Here is an 18,383-nt window from a genome sequence, read left to right as displayed (position 1 = left end):
AGACTCTCTTTAGTTAGAAGGTAACATTAAAAAGAGTTCCATCAATAAAAGCACACAAACAAAGTGGAAGATTGATAAGTTATTGACTGGAATATGTTTATTGTGTAGACACAAGCTTTGCAGCTGATCTTCACATGATGCATGTGAAACTGCCTCAGGTCTTTATAAAGAAAAGAGAGTTGTTTTTTGTTGTTGTTGGGGTTTTCTTTGCCTAAATCCATTTGCACAGCTGATCTCAAGACATTTTTTTTTTTTCAAAATAATCACAAGATGTAATGAGTCACTGAAAATGTTGGACTATAAGCAAGATCTTTTGATCTAGACATAACTTCCACAGTTAATAAGACATTAGTCTTGTTCTTGTTCTTGTGCCAATTCGGTTCCATATTATATGCTTAGCTTTCACTTCAAAACATTTTTGCCTTGTCTAAGGAAAATAGATCTATTTTCAAATGTATTATGAGGTGAAGTGCTTGGGTGGTAATGGGTGTGTCTTAGCTGTAGATATCTGACCTCAACAATAAATATTTTTGTTGCCAATCTGCAAACATGTTTAGAGCTGTCAGTTACACTAGATAAGGTAGCTGCATTCCTTAGACATCTTTTTCTCCTGCTATCTTACTAGTATATTTTGAATATTTAGAATTTCTGTGTGTTGTCAAATAAAACCTCAGCCTTTATCTGAAAGGAAATGGGAGGTAAGGTTAGATATGAAGCTTGAAAGGACAGACACATTAAGACTGAAAGAAAATTGATGACTCATCGATTCCCCAAAAAACTAGAACGGTATTCAAGGCAGATTACAAACCTTGTCCTTGTTGTGTCTGTGTTAGATCGTGACAAGCTATCTGGGTTTATGGGAAGGCTAACAGACACTTCCGGTTCTTGTGTGAAGGAATAATTAATTTATTGCTACATTAAAGGTCTAAAGAGCTCTTATAAGCAAGTCATGGCTTCGGACCAGGCACCAAGCTAATGGTTAAGAGTGCTTTCATACTTGGCTTGCTTTGATTCGCCGAGGATTATTTTCCCCGAAAAGTCCAGTTTTCTTGGCCTAGTATGAACAAGTAACCATGCTTTGGCTCAGATCAAAGAAACATTTGATGACCACAACTTTTTTTTTTACCTTTGTTGGACTATGAAGACCTGCTTTTTACATACACTCCTAATAAGTTTGTAAAGAAATTGGATACTGTACATCACTGTTACTTATATACAGTTGCACATTTCCCATCTTTGTATGTCCGTAGACTTTCTCACAGGTTGACTTTTATTTAAAAATATTTTCTTGTACTTCTACCTACATATTTTTGTTTACACATGTCTAGAAACATCAGTCGGTATGGCCTGAGCTCTCAAGACACCATACAGATGCAGGTCCCGAGAGTCAGAACTGAACTGGGCAAAAAGGCCTTTACATTTTCTGCCCCTTCTACCTGGAATGATGTGCAGAAGGACTTCAATTTGACACATCTTGTAACTCTGAGGGAATTGAAGACAATTATACAAGAAAGAGAAAAACGCTTAGTTGAATCTTGTAACTGCCTCACTCACATGTATGCCACACTCTTCCTGTCCAATATTGTGTGACCACATTTTAGTTGTGTTTTGTGTGTGTGTGTGTGTGTGTGTGTGTGTGTGTGTGTGTGTGTGTGTGTGTGTGTGTGTGTGTGTGTGTGTGTGTGTGTGTGTGTGTGTGTGTGTGTGTGTGTGTGTGTGTGTGTTTTGTGTGTGTGTGTGTGTGTGTGTGTGTGTGTGTTTGCTGGAAGCGTTCTGTTTTTTGTTGTTTTTTGGTGCTGCTGTCTTGGCTGTGAAAGAGGTTTTTAAATCTAAATGAGTTTTTTACCTGGTTTAATAAAAAATATTGATTGATTGATAATTCCAATAAAAGCAGAGGCATCGGAGCGATTCCCATAATCCCATAAGTATTTTATCTTCGAGAGGGTTCCCAGTGTTTTGTAATAAGAAATTTCCACATTCAATGGTCTTGTCTCGGTCTTGATCTTGGTCTTGTCTTGCTCTCGGTGCGTTTTGGTCTCGTACAAGTCTTGGTCCCAGATAGTCTGGTCTTGAGTACAACATTACAAATCAGGCCCCACACAAACTTTATTTTTGTGACTTTTCGTTTCCCTCTGTAAGAAAAAAAAAAAAATACATCTGAAATAACGTCAGAAGCTTATGCCATCATGTTTCCCATAAGTTACATTTTCTGACAGCTTGATGCTTTTCTCTGACAAAGGCTTTGATGAAGCTACAACACAATCTCACTTTAGATGGGTCGGCCACACATTGTCCTATTCTCCCTCTGATCAAGAGGTGTTGCCTGTGACCTTTCACCCTGCAGTCTTTCTGGGATCTTCACCTTTTTGCTCCCCTGAATGAGCACAAGGCCAGTGGCTAAGTGTTGTCACCCTCTGTGTCCTGGCCAACCCCTATTTTAACTCTTTACAGCTGGTAATAATAGAAGCATTAGTGCGTTTAGCATTAGCATGTTGGCTAAGTGACACTTTGACAACTTAATGTATTGAGTGTGTGTTTGAGGTCAGGGTCGTTGAGTGCTATGTGTGTGCTCAGCATTTTTTTTAGACCTAGTGCTTAACAGTTCTTCTTGTGAATTTTAATTCAGTTGTTTTACAACCAAGCGGCCAGTCCTCAAAGAAAAATGAGGATTAGCTTGTCTGAGGTGACTTTAGAGCTTTTTGTCTAATATGGATTCTTAGTGCATGCGTCTGCCCATCTTTCAAATAGCTTTCATTTGAAACCTAATGAGTGGTAAACATGTTAGGTCTCTTATTGTCTTTGTCTGTCTTTCTGCAGGGTCAATATAGCTGTCATGTGAAGCACTTGAGTAGCTCTTTCAATGCCGACCCTCTGAAACGTGAGCTAGAAAAGCCTGGCCGTCTTAAGCTTCGTGAGTGCAACATTATAAAGATCAAATTCAAAACCTGTGGGTGAATTTAGCCTGAACACAGTAACTCCACAGTCTTCCTATTTTATTTGCTTCCCGCTTCTTTTGCTTCATTGCCTTCGAGCCTTTCGCACTAAACGTGGGGATGCAAAGAGAAGCTTTGTCTTGCTTTTTTATGGCTGTTTGGCCTGACACATTTTGTCTTCACACAAGGACATGCCATGATCTCCCTTTAGCTGCGCCATCCTTGACACAAGGACCCTGTTGTTGACTTAGAAAATAGCCTTCATTAGAAAAAAAAAAAAAAAAAAAAAAAAGAATGGTTGTTTGTGACTTGAAACCAAGTCATGGGGCTTTTTGGTGAAGAAAAAATAGAATGTTTGTAATAAAGGCAAAAAATGTCATTTTCTGCTGTACTGTGAAATTCCTTGTTTTGCGTCGTCACAACATGACTTAATTTGACATTATAATTTTTTAAAGAGAAGTACAAAATGAAGGAAAGTGATGTTGTAATTAAATAAAAACTGATAAAACACAAGAACATTCTTCATTGGTGTTCTTATGTGTGCATTACACTGTCCGCAACCATTTCTTTCAGAGTAGGGATTTTCATGTAGCCTTTATGAACATTACAATGCAACATTTAATCTCATTGCTTTTAATGACATTCCATACTTTTCACATATCTGTGGCATGGGAATTTGGATAAGTACATTTTTGTGTAAACTTTTAGTGTATTTCTTAATGTCCTGAATTTTTGTTTACCACCCGTCTTGTGTTTCATCGTTCAGTGGGAGAGGAAGGCAGAATCTTATCTGTTGGACATATGGAGACTCACACTGCTGCCAACCTCCAGCTGGATGGTATTAGTCCCCCTACATACTCAAGAGTTGAGCTATCATCCTCCAGGGACCAATGAGGAGCAGAGGGATGAGTGGTGGGGGGGGTCGGGGTTGATGCGTCTGGTGTGGCTTCTGTTCATCCCAGGTCTCAGACACACTAGTGCCGTCCATTAGCTCCCAGAGTAAATAAACCAAGTGTGTCTCTGTTTATGCCAGAGATATAGGGAATGGGTAACTGAGATCTAGGGAGCATTAGGGCTAGTCATGTAAAGTGTTTTTATTTAACTAAAAAAAAAACTGGGCATAAACTTACTGTATGTATTGGCCTCTAAAAGCAAAATACATAAGCTTTCAATATAAAGTCGGTGATCAGTGGCATTTATTTTAATAATATAGAGCATGACCCTCAGTCCAACTCTTTAAAACAAAAAACAGGCCATTGTCCATTTTTAGCACATTTCCGTTTTTTGGGAATCCACAGGGATGCGGCTCTCTCTCATGCTGTTAAACACATATGCTAACTTCCTTTTGTTTATTTGCATTTAGGTTAATATGGCAGATTCTTCACATTCCTGTGAGTCAAATTTGGGTCAGCTATGTATAAAGACAAAGAGTTTGATTTTTCCAACTTACTAAGGCCTTTCATAAACAGATCAAATACCTACTTTGTTGCTCGATGCTGACCGCAGGTCTTCGGTAAAATATGTCAAGCACACAAATAAACTTTTGTTTAGATTCAACTTCACACTGGCCCTCTTTTTTCTCTTAATTGCTGCATGTGAGAGGTATTTGTCTTGTGAATCTCATGTCCGTCTGTGCTTTAGTAGGTCAGGCTGTCACATGAGGAAAGAGAGTTAACATCCATCGGTTGATGTGATTTGGCAACATTGAGCTGAAAGCAAACCAAAAAAAGAGGGAAAACAGAGAGAAATGTGCCTTCATAAAGTACATTCCACCATGAGAAAACTTAACGCTGCGCGTACAGATCAGCAGCTGGTATTTATTACTAAATACACAGACAGCTGAAAAATAAAGACCTATATTCTATAAAGCAATAATGTTGACTCAACACGGATAAAGTTGATATTGTGATGCATTTTTCCTAGTCATGCATTACGTTTCAGTGAGTTTAAGTGTGTGTAAAAAAAAAAAAGTGCTTCTTCACAAAAACATTTGAAAGTCTGATTTAATCTATCTAATCTGGCCAAGGGGTTGGGGAAGACGTAAACTGATGACAAAGTCATAGGTGACCATGGCTAATTAAAGCACATAATCATCACATGTTGTTGCTTACGGGGTTACATCAACAAGTCAGACTCAAGGTGCGGGATGTCAATGTCAGTGGCAGAACGAGACATTTTTACGAGGAACCGAGAGAGCGTGGAGAAGTTTTTACTGCTTTCCAGAACACTGGTTAAAATATTTAGGTACAGGGACAATCATTTGACAATTCTACATGTGCCGTCAAATCATCATTACTTTGACATTCAGAGGAAAACCTAAGACTTTAAGTTTGAGGCATTGACAGGACTTGCTGCTCATTCTGGTAAATGCCCAAGTCAGACACCAAAAGTAAAGATAGAATTTATCAGAAAATTACACTCTTATTTGGTTAAAAAGGATTGTTCCTATACAGTTGGGTTTCGAAAATGACATTAATTTGTCTCCACAAGCGAGGGTGGAGCAGTTATTTTAAAAGTGAGGGTGTTCCAAGGGTAGGGCAACCGTCAACTCCCAAATTATTTTCTTAAATGAATCTAGTAAAACCATGATAAAGCTGTTATTTAGTCAGCGATACTCAACATGTGGCTCTTTATGTCTTAATTTTAATTATCAATCTCAATCAATCAATCTTTTATTTGTATAGCGCCAAATCATAACCAATGGTATCTCAAGACACTTTACAGTAGAGCAGTCTTAAGAACGGACTCTTCATTTTATGGATACACACATATGCATATATACGTATATACACATACATATGTATCCCACACCCAACATGAATTCATCATGGCGGCAAGGAAAACCTTCTGTTAAGCAGCAGGAACCTTGTGTGGATCCCATTCCTATGATGAACAGCCATCCACGTTATGCTGTGTTGGGTGTGTGCAGAGAAAAGGGTGGAGACAGAGCCGCTGAGACTCTGTAACTCCACACTGAGGATCCCACGGACCTGCAAGACAAAAGCCAGAAGGAGTACAGGAGCAAACACACAAGGGAAGAAGCAGACATAGAGGGAGTGTTTGAGAGAGGAATGGGACCCTCTCCGGTCTCTCTCTAACCTAAATGACCTCTCTCTTAACGCCCTCTCCAACCGACCATGCCAGACCCCCCCACCGGCAGTCTATGCCTATTGCATCTTAACTATGAGCTATGAGCTGGTTCTTAACTAAAAGCTTTACCAAAGAGGAATGTTTTGAGCCTAACCTTAAAGGTAGAGAGGGTGTCTGCCCCCTGAACCGTGGTTGGTAGATGGTTCCAGAGAAGTGGGGCCTGATAACTGAAAGCTCTTCCTCCTATACTACTTTTAGAGACAAATGGAACAACGAGTAGTCCAGCATTTTGAGAGCATAGTGTTCTGGGGGGATTGTATGGCACTACAAGCTCCTTGAGATAGACTGGTGCCTGTCCATTTAGGGCTTTATAAGTGAGAAGAAGAATCTTGAATTCTATTCTATATTTTATGGGAAGCCAATGCAGAGAGGCTAATACAGGAGTAATGTGATCTCTTCTCCTAGTTTTAGTCAGTACACGTGCTGCAGCATTTTGAACCAGCTGAAGTGTCTTAAGCGACTTGCTCGGGCAGCCTGCTAAAAGAGAATTACAATAATCCAGTCTAGAGGTAACAAAAGCATGGACTAGCTTTTCGGCGTCGCTCTGAGACAGGATAGGTCTGATTCTAGCAATGTTACGGAGATGAAAGAAGGCAGTTCTTGAAGTTTGTTTTATGTGAGAGTTGAAGGATAAATCCTGATCAAATAGAACCCCAAGGTTTCTAACAGTTGTGCTTCGTGCCGAAGTAATGCCATCTAGGGCAATTAGGCTAGCATAGGTTTCCCCAGAAAACCAAAGATGGGGGAAACTTTTTAAAACCTTTTTAACTTTTTCTTTCGCCATTTAGCAACTTCCTTTGTCCCATTTTTCAGATTTCAGCTTCTTTTTGCCAATAACTATCCCTTTTTCCTAATTTTTGCCCACTTTTTGACACTTGTATCCAATTTTTGTCGATTCTTTGACCATTTTTTTCCACTCTTGACTGCTTTTGGCCCATCTAAGTCACTTTTCACTCTTTTTATGACATGTTTTTCCAACTTTTGGACCATTTTTTTCCACCTGTTACTCATTCATTAATACTTTACTCATCGCTGTTAACTCTTTGTTTACCTTCTCGGAATGGCGGCTTCATCAAATGGCTGGCTGTGATTGGATTGATCACCATTCAATCAATCTAACTGCACCTATATGTTTCCAACAATGAATCCCTCTGTAAAAAGTGAGGAAAATGAATTTCCTGAGTTTTTATTAACGTGCAGGAGTTGCATCCCCCATGGGTGAGACGTGTCTGTCCATAAGTAAAGATCTCAAATGTGTGACAGATATAGCTTTCATTGCCAAGAACGGACACAAAAAGTGATGTTCTGGTTCATGACAAACATGTGACTGTGATAAATTGTGGTTATTTGTGGGATTATCCAAACTTTGTAGTTTCAGTCACAGATTTTATCTTTACAAAGATAAAGAATGACTAATTGAACTCAGGCATTTTCTACATTCGATCTTGGTTGTGCATTTGTCACATTATGTCTGTCTTTTGTCTCATCTTTCTTTGATCTTCTGTCGCATACTCACTCATCGTCTGAAAAAAATGACACATGACACACGAACCATGAGACGCTGGAAGCTGGGAGAGTTCACTGGAACTCAAACTCGCCCGCTGTACTTCTGGGTGGAGAAGCCGCTGGATCAGAGATAATCTTCCAGCTGAATCTGGTTTGTGTTTATGGTGACAGCCTTGATGTCTGCATGGATTGTCACGTGGCTTCCCGGGGGTCAGGGTTCAAAGGGGGTCACAGGTCATAGGGCAGGGAAGACTGAAGCGTCTACTTCCTGCGTTACTCCTTGGCTGTGAAGAGAGAAAGAAAGAGGATTGTTGCTAGTATTGGTCTTCAGTACTGCATAAACAGAAAATATTAAGACAATGCTTCTGCTATTTCCATTGTCAAAGACCCTTTTGGACTACACACAGTGTGAGCATGTGGCCACGGGATAGAGTGACACTAGAAGGATAATAACATACCTTTAAAATCAAGCCAAAATTCGGACTCGCACACATTGTTTGTGTCTGATGTCATATTTCTTCATCTACCTGACATATGGCACATCCGTCCACTCCCATCTTGCTCCCTCTTCCTCACACTTAGACTTCCACAAACATAGCCACAGGGCTTAGAGCAGCCTAGTGCAATGTAAGCCTTGCACCCAGGCCCCTTGTGAATCATAGCTGCTGACAGTTTCTTGGCATCCGTTTTCTTCGTATGCCAAGCCAACATTTTATCCTGATGTCAATCCCAGTCAGCGAGATTCCTATGGAACTAAATCACTATTACAAATGTTTTGTCCAATAGAGTAAGGCCTTGGAACGTAATTGTTTGCCTTGCAACCAAGGAGACCTGGGTTTGATTTCCATTGTGGCAGGAAGGAACATTAGCCACGTCTATGGAGCAAGCTGCAATGACTTGCTGTCACTACACCATGAATTAGGGGAAAACTGAATAAATGCTTTTAAATATACAGCTGGTAGCCATCAGAATTAACCGGAAGGGTTTTACTGGAACAGAACTAGATCTTCAAGCTGCTTTTCTCTTACCTTGAAACTCTGGTGGTATTGTTTAATCTTCATTCTCACTGAGGTAATGATGTGTATATTTTCTGGGAAATGTGAAAGTTTGTGACAAAAGTAGTGACCAATTACTTTTCTAATGTTGAGTTTTAAAAGTAGAAGATGTTAAGGTGTGAGAGCAAAGACTGAACAGACTTCAGGCAAACAGAAACATCTAGACAATAGCAAATTGTTTAAATCTTTGAAAAAAAGCAACTCCTTTTCTTTAGCAAGTTACCATTTTGCAATGATGAACACATGCTTAACCAAAAAATAATAATAATAATAATAAAAGAGCTTTTTCAGTTTGGAAAAAGAGGACTTCTGGAAATTTCCACTAATTTTGGTCTCAATAAGGATGTGTGTTGGTTTTACAGCCATATGGTAAGCATCATTAACCTCTCCTCAGATACTTGTGCTGGTTTCTCCATCTGAACACAACCCTTTAAAAGGTACATTAACACTGAATAACACAGATGATTAAATGTTATTTCTGCAGGTTTATAGTCTGAAGACATATATTAAAGCTGTTATCTTCATTCTTTAAAATAATCAAACATTGTTTTCCTGCCTTAAAGGGATCCTCCACTATTTTTACAAATGTGGCCTAAAACCTTTGAAATGTCCTTATTAGATCGATGCCTAACTAAACACATTATTTTTCACCATATTCGTTTTATCAACTTTTAAAAATGGGGCTACTTTACCCTGTGCACCGCCATGTTGAAATGACGTAATTGGTGACGTGATTAGCCCCTTTTAGTCCATTGAGTTCTATGGGAGGTGAGGCATTCAGGATCATTTAGCAGCTTTTTCAGTCAAAATGCCATCTACAAAACAGCAGAGTTGGAACTGTTGCCCCCTGTGGCCACAGATTTTTTTGGTTCATGGATTTTGTTTATCAAAATTTGGTAAACAAAAGAGGTTTACATTGACTTTTTCAACTTTTACTGATTTTTAGAGCAACCCAAAGCAGCACAAGTTGTCATTTTGACATCTTCACCTCCCATAGAACTCAATGGACTAAAAGGGTTGATTCGCGTCAACAATGACGTCATTTCAACATGGCGGCACACATCCTTTAAAACCGTAAAGTAGTCCCATTTTTAAAAGTTAATAAAACTAATATAGTGCAAAATGATGCGTTTTTTTTGGCAGCGGAGGATCCCGTTCAGAGAAAGATTGATGATAAAAAAGTTTTCCTGAAATGTAAATGTGAAAAAAAGATTCTTCCTGACTTAAGATCTTAAGAAAAATACCTGGATGAAAGCCCTTTTTGTTTATTATTTTGTCTACTTGCTGTTTGATGTATAGTCAGAGCTGTTGCCTTTCAACTAGAACACTGAATTCTGTGAAAGTTTTCAGTCATCCAGGTCATGGTCATTCTTGTTAGCCCAATAAGGCAATTTAACTTGTTTAGAGTTTTCCAAGAAGATTATTCCCCTTTCGATCTAGAAAGGCTGTTCAGTTGGCACATTCTCACACACTGTGCCTGCGGTTTTTCTGGTAGTGTGATAAATTAACTCAAGTTAAGTTTCTAAATTGACCGTATTGAATGTTTGTGCCTGAGATCGTTTGCTTTTATGTTAAAGCCCTATGGCTGACTGATATCCTGGGTCAGGTCAAATGGGCTTGAGTTCCCTGAGCGTTGTATACATACACTAAAACTCATCAATTCATTATTAGGTAATTGCTTGTGATTTGCACCTCTTTGTACCTTGGGAATTTCCACCTTGCTCTTCTTTCTCTTCTATAATCTGAAGTTTTCTTAATTTCCATCAAGGCAAAAATGTGTTAAGTCATTCTTGCTGCATTCAAGTATACACATATATGTACACATGGATATACATATGTAGCATGGTTGACACAAAATTCAGTGACTTTAAATGTCAGTTATTAATGGATTATATTATATACAATACAGAGCAGTGTTATAGATTGGTTTTGAGACCACAGTTGGAACTTCTTGGTCTTGTCTCAGACTCGAGAGCATTTTTACTCGGTCTTGTCTCAGCCTTGGACTTGCTGGACTCTGGATTTTCTGTCAAGACCAGTCGGAGACAGACAATGATTTGTTATTTTTTAACTTCATTCATACCTTAGTTTAGTTGAACAAATTTGGCACGATTTGAGATTCTTGCATGTTGTGATTTAAAAGAGTTGCAGACAACTTTTTTTGTCTGCAATTGCAAAAGCCAAAAACAAGATTGCTCTTTAACTGTTCAACAATTGTCATGGTTTTTAAAATAGATTTTTATGGTTATGGTTTTAACTCGGCCTTGACTTTCAAAAGTTTTGGTCTCCGTGCATTCTGGTCTCGGGCACGTCTTGGTCTCGCCTAGTGTGGTCTTGAGTACAACAAAATTCACTTGTTTAACTGTGTCTTTCCTTTGACACAATTGTAACACTCTTTCTTTGGTAGACAACCTGAGTGACCCAGTCACTTTTAAATGCGCAATATTTTCTATCATCACACCCCCGAATGAGAAATAGTACGTATTTTGTCGAACACCAAGCTATTGTTTGTCTGGGTGTCAGCCTCTTAGCGCCATTGTGATGGAGTTCAGGCCATCAAAGCCCTAAGAAGGTAATGGCTAGGCATTTTGTCCACTGTCTGCCTCACATTTCCTTTGTTTGTGTGTGTGTTTGTGCGAGCACAGGTCCGATCCCCTGTCTCCTTACACTTCCTCTTGGCCATTGTGTGTATGAAAGCATATGTTGGCTCTCACTCTCGTCCTATCCAGTGTCTTTCTGGCTAATCTTCAAGACTATAGATGATCTATTTTTGGAGATTCCTGTTATGAAGAGATTATCCACCCATCCCGTGCCTCTCTGCCTGTCTCTCTCCCAGCACACAGATACACAAATACACACAGCAGTTAACTTCATTACATATTTCTCCATGTTTACCAAGCAGAGGACGCACATTGGTCTTTGGACTGGTTTAGATTACATTTTTACAGATAATGGCTGTTGTGTGCTTCAAAATGGCTGCGAAATTCACTTTTGTCTTGTGGTTGCTACTTCCTGACATGGGTATTACTTCCAAAAGAAAAAAAACTGAGATATAATTCTAAAAAAAAACAAAAAAAAACCCAAAAACTTTGTTTTGGCTAAACTCTTATTTCTGTACAAACGCCAACTTTAACAACAATGTTGGGTTTTTTTTTGTATGCAATATAAATTTTCAGTATATTGGTGAAATACATTGGCACTGTATTTGGTATTTTAGATCCCAACTACTCATTGAATAAAACAATACATCTGAAGATTTTTAGATGTTTTTACAAACACAAGATTCATTTTTGGATACATTTCTTCCAGAGGGTATCTGCGAGATGAGTAGCCCATACTTTGGTTAGCTCTTTTGTGTGCCTTTGTTGACATGGCCTTGGGTGTTTGTGTGTGTTTCTGATTGACATGTCCATTCAGCGGCCCTTGCTTGGCCCCACCGCTTAGGGTTAGAAAAGGACAGGAGAATGGAGCACAAACCCCAGAGCTGTCCTACAGGTGGCTGATGAAAAAAAATCACCTTTTCTTCCTCTCATGGGTGTTTATTATATCTGAATTCTTCTGGTACTTCAGTGTACTATGACTGCTTCCATCTTCTATAGTGTATAGATCTATGGGATATTTTTTTTTTTACCACTCAGTTGCACTGTTTGTTTTTTTGTACTCTCTACTCGATTTATCACAGGTCAGAGGTGATGCTGTAAAGTTTATTACCTAAAACAGTAGCTTCGACGAGCAATCCCACCCTGGCATGCTAAGCAGTTTGCAATATCTAAATATAAGTAACACATCAGAACAAATAAACAATAATGAGAATTTATTCATAAATAATTGTTTGCTTGGCTTGAAGGTAAAGGCTAACGGTAATGTAGAACACTGATGCTCTATGTCAAAAGCCCTCATTATACCACTGGATATCTGATCTGTATCTGCATCATAAGCCAAAACAAGAGCTCAACTCCAATGAGCTATGACGAAGAAAAACTGTCGATGCTGAAGAGACGCACTCATTCGCCCCAAAGCAGTTGTCTGATGTGTCGCTCTTTACCGCGGCACACATGATATACCAAGATTCAGTTGAAATATTTGTTTGTTTTTCACCCAAAAGTGAAGTTCCTCATCTGTGCACTGGGTTGTTGACCCACCTCAGCCGAGTATAGCGAGTAGAGCATTGTGATGGAAGTTTTGAGTGCAGCCTCTGGGTGGTCGGGGGTTTGTGGCTGAGGATTTGGCCTTGTTTGGTAATCTCTTTTTATCTTCATTCTTCCTCCCCTTGGCTTTCTCTATCATTCATCAATCTCTCACAGTCTCTTCCTCTCTTCCACACAAACCATAATTATCTTCATCTCTTAACATCGTAGGTTTAATGTGGAAATCACAAGAACTTTCCTACACTCATAAAATATCCAGTAATACCATCATTGGATATTACCACACAGGTGCACATGTGGGTAATTTGTCTATGGTGTGGCCTTGCCTTACACATTTTTAATGAAATATACTAAGTTTATTTATTTATTTATTTACAAAATATGACAATTTATATCATTCAGTTTTGTTTATATTGAAGTCAGTTTCATAAAAAGGGGAGTCCCAAGAAGCGCAAGTGCTTATGTACAGGCACCCACAGTTAAAATACAAATGCATCCAAAATACAGAACAACTAAATACAGAATTACCAAAGAAAAACAAAATATATCAAAATTCACCCACCCTGCACCCACCCACAACAACCCACCAACAAGATCACATTTACAAAAGGAAGCCTGTGGAATTCACCCATCCAGTCTCTACACATCACAGTGTTCACATCACATTTACATAAATACATCTTCAGGTTTACAAGACATCTCATACGTTTCAATGCTTCAGTGTATTTTACTTTTCATTTTCACAATTTGTTGCCTACATAAATAAACAACAACAAAAAAAGAAAAAATGTGGTTTTTGTTGAAGTCAATTAAACTTCCAAGCAACTCTAAAAACTATGTTAATATTTCTGATGGTTTCATAGAGGCTGACGTCTATTTCATAAAAATTAATTACCTGCATGTAAAACTCACTCTGTAGCTGCCTTCGGTATCAAAACAGACAGAGCTTGACTGGTGTTCGAAAGTCAAATGTATTTCATACGGTGAAACCGAAAATACAAACAAGGCACATCAGAGCGCACAACAACCAACGCACTCATTTTTATACAGTCAGTATCCATGTTTGATTGTACACCTAACAGAAATGGGAAATTCCCATCACTTAATTTCACCTACTGAGAGTGCAAAACATGTAGTGCCTGGCGATGGGTACGACCCTCCATCATTCACTCTGAACAGAAAATATAATGACACGTTTAGAAAATAACTTTAACAACAGAAACGAAAATTGTGAGCCAAAATTACCAGAGAAAAAACGCACTGTACCTGTATTGTATTATAGTGTATTATTCTAAGTATTCAAATAGGTTGTATTTTTTTCAATGTTTTTTTTTTTTTTGTGTGTGTCGCAGAATTGCGTTGTATTGTCTTTATATTTAAAATAAATCATGTGTATCCACTGTGTATAGTCTTTAAAAAAAAAAAAAAAAAAAAAAAACTTCATGTGTGCGAGGAGGTGGGTGGGCAAAGTCATCTTTTGCTTATAGGGCACCGAATTACCTAGAGCCGGCCTTGCATGGACCACAGTTTGAGAACCACTGGTCTAGAGTAGTAAAGTTTGGCCTATGTATGACTCATGGGATCCTACATCTATCCATCTGTATTCTATTCCATCATGGCCTGTATGGACACACACACACACACACTCATTTTGGTTGAATCACTGGGACAGTTGAGCCAGTCATACAGTTTGCCAGGATTTTCTGCATCACTCCCTCACTCTGCTGGCAGACCAGGTTTTGGATCACGCAAATTTGGGCACTGCATAGTGATGAGTCAGGTTTTCTTTTCTTTTTAAGACACTTTGGTACTGGTACCCCAGTGTTACCATGGTAATAAAACAATCAATCCAACATTTCTTCTCCTGTAAAAAGTATTTTAAATTGTAAACATCTGATCGTTGAGCAGACGAGATGGGTGCGGACTTTGACATCCTCTGTGTTCAAAACATTCGTGTGTTTTGATGCAAGGACGTGGTGTACGTGCACGAGGCGTCCCCCGTGACGGAGAGAGGAGAGGGCGTCTGCTGCGCCTGGCCCTGCAGGTTGGCGTCTTTTCACGGCACGGTTTGCTCTTTTCACACTAATCTCGCGTCACAATGGGGCGTCTCACAGTTGTCTCCACTCGTCCCTCATGATATGCAAAGAGGGAGAAAGTAGCCCTGCAAGGAGGAGCAACAGAGGCTTGGACAGGGCGAAACAAAACCTGTGAGTCACCATCACTGTGGATTTTATTTTCATATTTTATTATGGTTCACGTCGTCAGAATATTAGCACAGTTCTATTTTATCATGCAAAAAATATGAAATGATATTCATTTTATAGTGTTTCTAATGATAATAACGTCTACTATAGCGCTTTCCCAGCACAAATACAGATACAGTGTGTGGAGTACTTTTCCTTTATAGCTGTGTGTCGCGTCTCCTGTTATCAGGTGGTGGTGGTGGTGGTGGTGGTGGTGGGGGCAGCATAGTGTGGGGTGGAGCAACAGCAGCGCTGCCCATTCCTAAAGCTTGAATCACATTACTCTCCATTCACATTCCTACTGAGGACCGACTCGTGGAGCGGGCGCACCGGGTCTGGGGGGCAACTGGAAGATTTGCGGGGTTTTTTTTTCTTCTTTTTCTTAGTCTGATGCTGCGAAATCTAAACGTCAAAAGCCATGGATTTTCATGTTTATGGAGAATATATACAATCTGACCTTTGAGCACCCTGTTACTTTTGGATTGAGGATGCGGACTTGTTGGATCTGAACGGGCGTTTGGTTTACAGTGAACCGATCGTGGCTTTAGAGATGATACTCACACGTAAGTCAACCTGTTTTAAGTTGCTCTATTATTGAATGCATGTCATTTCCTGTCTCATTGTGTGGATATAGCGTTGTGATTTGGATGAACGCTGGTGTTTCCTGTATTAAAAGTTTTCATCTCCTGCTCAGACATTCTTTGGGTCGCCTTGGTGGCGCATCGCTGCAGGCTGTCAGATAAGAAATCTGCCCGTTTTGTCGCCCACATTACCCTGTGACCCCACTGCTGTTCACAAATCGCAGGAGATCCCTGGCTAAATAAGACTACTGATGCATTCGTTTTTTTATTAACATGCTCAGTGTGAGATGTCGTGTTGTGTCAGCGGTGGCTTTTACGCACAAGGTGCATGAAAGCGCACAAAAGTTACGGGACTGGATAAAGGAAAAGATTGATCCCGATGTGGAAATAGGGTCGTGAACTGGAATGTTCAGCCTAAATCGCCTTTAGTGTATTTATAGATTATCCATGGTGTGGTACCAGCCTGCGACACTTCTCCCATCTCCATGCCTCCCAGTTTGTTCAAGACTGCGCCTTTTGCTTGAATGCCGACCTTTTGCAAACACAGTGGATTTGAATGGGATCCCGTTTTTTTTTGTTTTTTTTTTTTTTTTTTTTTTTTTACTGTTATTTTGTCTTTTTTTTCTTTCTTTCTATCAGGCTTAACTTGATCTCTGACCTAAACCGTTTTCACTGTTCTTATCAGAATCACAGATACGAGTTCAAAGACGTTCAGTTGAGCAGAGTGCGTTTATATGAGCTCATACAGGCACAACAGTGTCATTAAGTCTGAGAGAAACCATAAACCTGAGAATAAAGACTGCGCCTGGCACCATTGCTCTCAGTGGACTCATCTAATGTAAACTTCCCACCCATTCTGTACATCAGAGATGGGCAACTTTTATTCCAGCGGGGGCCACAAAAATGTGATTGTCTTGATCCAAGGGACACTTTATCATCATTCATCTCAGCATTTACAATAATGACCAATCTGAGCACAATACAGGAAAGAACAAAGGGTTTTGTGTGTACCTTTGTTATAATTTTGTATATATATTTTTTTTCCATTTGTGTATTTTTGTTTGCTTTGTGTTATTTCAGAGCCATTGTGTTTGTGTATTACCTTTCGTTCTGTGTGTTTTGGAGTCATTTTATATAATCTTTTTTGTTTTATGTGCTTTTGAAATCATTTAGTGTGTTTGTTTGGATGGCTGCGGGGCCACCAGTCATGTCATGTCTGCTATAGCTACATGATTACAGTCTTCTGGTGCTTGTTATAGCTCATATCACATACAGGGCAGAACACACTGCCCCTCCTATGGGCAATTGATAAATCCGAGGCCTACATCTTGAAAAATTGATACAAGCATGGAGAGACAAAAAAAAAAAAAAAAGGTGCCTGGTGTGGGTCCTTATAGTCAAAATAGTATTCCTTAACTCTTTAGTTTAGCAAGGAGAAAAGATCTCACTAGAATAACCACAGTTTTTCATTTTCTGATTGTCTTGAACCTGTAAAAGTAGAAAATATATTAATAGCTTCAGTTACATTCGATTATTGTTGGGATTACATTTCAAAAGACTTAAAGTGTTAATAGTGTTCTGTGAGAAGAGCAAATAAAGGACACACACTTCTCTCCACACTATGTGAAACAGGAAGCAAGCTGAGGCCTTATCTGAAAGATTTACATCCAGCTGGCATTTTTCACGTCCTGTGAGGAGATACACGTTTTCATTTGTTTCTACTTCTCACTATCCTGGCTTCTCCTGGATGCATATTCTGCTTGTTAAAGCCAAGGTTTTCTGTGTGTGTGTGTGTGTGTGTGTGTGTGTGTGTGTGTGTGTGTGTGTGTGTGTGTGTGTGTGTGTGTGTGTGTGGCACTGCCAGGTAGATGTAATCTGTCTGTGTGGAAACTTCATCAGAGCCATTCATAATGACTGGTCACCTGATCCAGGGACCGGGCCCTCCAAATGAGCATAAATCTGTCATCATGGGGCTTTTGGTGATAGCATTGCTATGCTCCATCTGGGCCTGATATGTGTCCATGCAAGTGTGTCCGTGCATTCGGGCCTGCATGCCTTCATGCCTGTGCCAGCTGTTGGATGATAACTGGAATGGACCCGAGCAGTAACATCTTTATTCTTTTGGGATTGTGTGTGTGTGTGCCTCAGGCTGGCCAGATGGTACAAGATTCCTGGCACAGTATCACTTAGCCAACTGTTAGGCCTTCTATGTGAACCCCAGCTGTCTCCATAGGGTAATCATATAACATTATACCCCTAAAAACTAAAATCTGCTTTCACTGATCTTTGAATTCCAGTACAGAAACATTTGTGGGAATCTGCTAAATATATGGCATTACAAATTGAGCGTGAATGAATAAGCGCATCATGAATGGGTCCCTGTCTCTGCTTGATGAAGGTCAAACCCTGGCAGCATTCAGGCTCTTCACTTTGGTTTCAGTAGTTCACTCCTAAGACACAAAGTCTGGTCTGGTTTATCACTTCTCTTGTCTAGACCACCTTTGCAGCTCCTTTAAGAATGACTGTTACTGACTGGGATATGATAAGAAACGTGGAACTGGCTTTTCAGTTGTTTTACAGTCACCACTTTGAGACCAAGCAATGACCTGTCAATTCCAGATAAAGTGCTTCAGTTGCTGAACTAGCATTCTTACCAATCTGCTAACTTCAAAGACCTATTGCCAGAGATATCTGTATTCAAACCCGTGACCTCCACTTTGCTACAGCAGTGCCTTTGAGGTGGGGAGCTGCATCCTTTGTTTGCTAT

At 39.6% G+C, this 18,383-nt stretch overlaps 1 protein-coding gene across 3 annotated transcripts in view; it reads left to right on the top strand.

Moving 5' to 3' along the window:
- dlc1 (DLC1 Rho GTPase activating protein) overlaps positions 1 to 18,383 on the top strand; it is an 89,724-nt gene that overhangs the window by 44,091 nt on the left and 27,250 nt on the right. The window contains exon 1 of one of the 3 annotated variants that reach the window (XM_028467789.1): positions 15,336 to 15,598. The exons of the other annotated variants lie outside the window; for them this stretch is intronic. Within the exon in view, the coding sequence (XP_028323590.1) occupies positions 15,586 to 15,598 (13 nt within the window). The 5' untranslated portion in view covers positions 15,336 to 15,585. Of the gene's footprint in view, positions 1 to 15,335; positions 15,599 to 18,383 lie in introns of those variants that run through there. 3 annotated transcript variants of the gene reach the window in all.

The sequence above is a fragment of the Gouania willdenowi genome, chromosome 1 (assembly GCF_900634775.1).
Source record: "Gouania willdenowi chromosome 1, fGouWil2.1, whole genome shotgun sequence".
NCBI classification, from domain to species: Eukaryota; Metazoa; Chordata; class Actinopteri; order Blenniiformes; family Gobiesocidae; genus Gouania; species Gouania willdenowi.
Note: the sequence above shows the minus strand (reverse complement) of the source record. Positions and strands in the feature narration are given on the sequence as shown.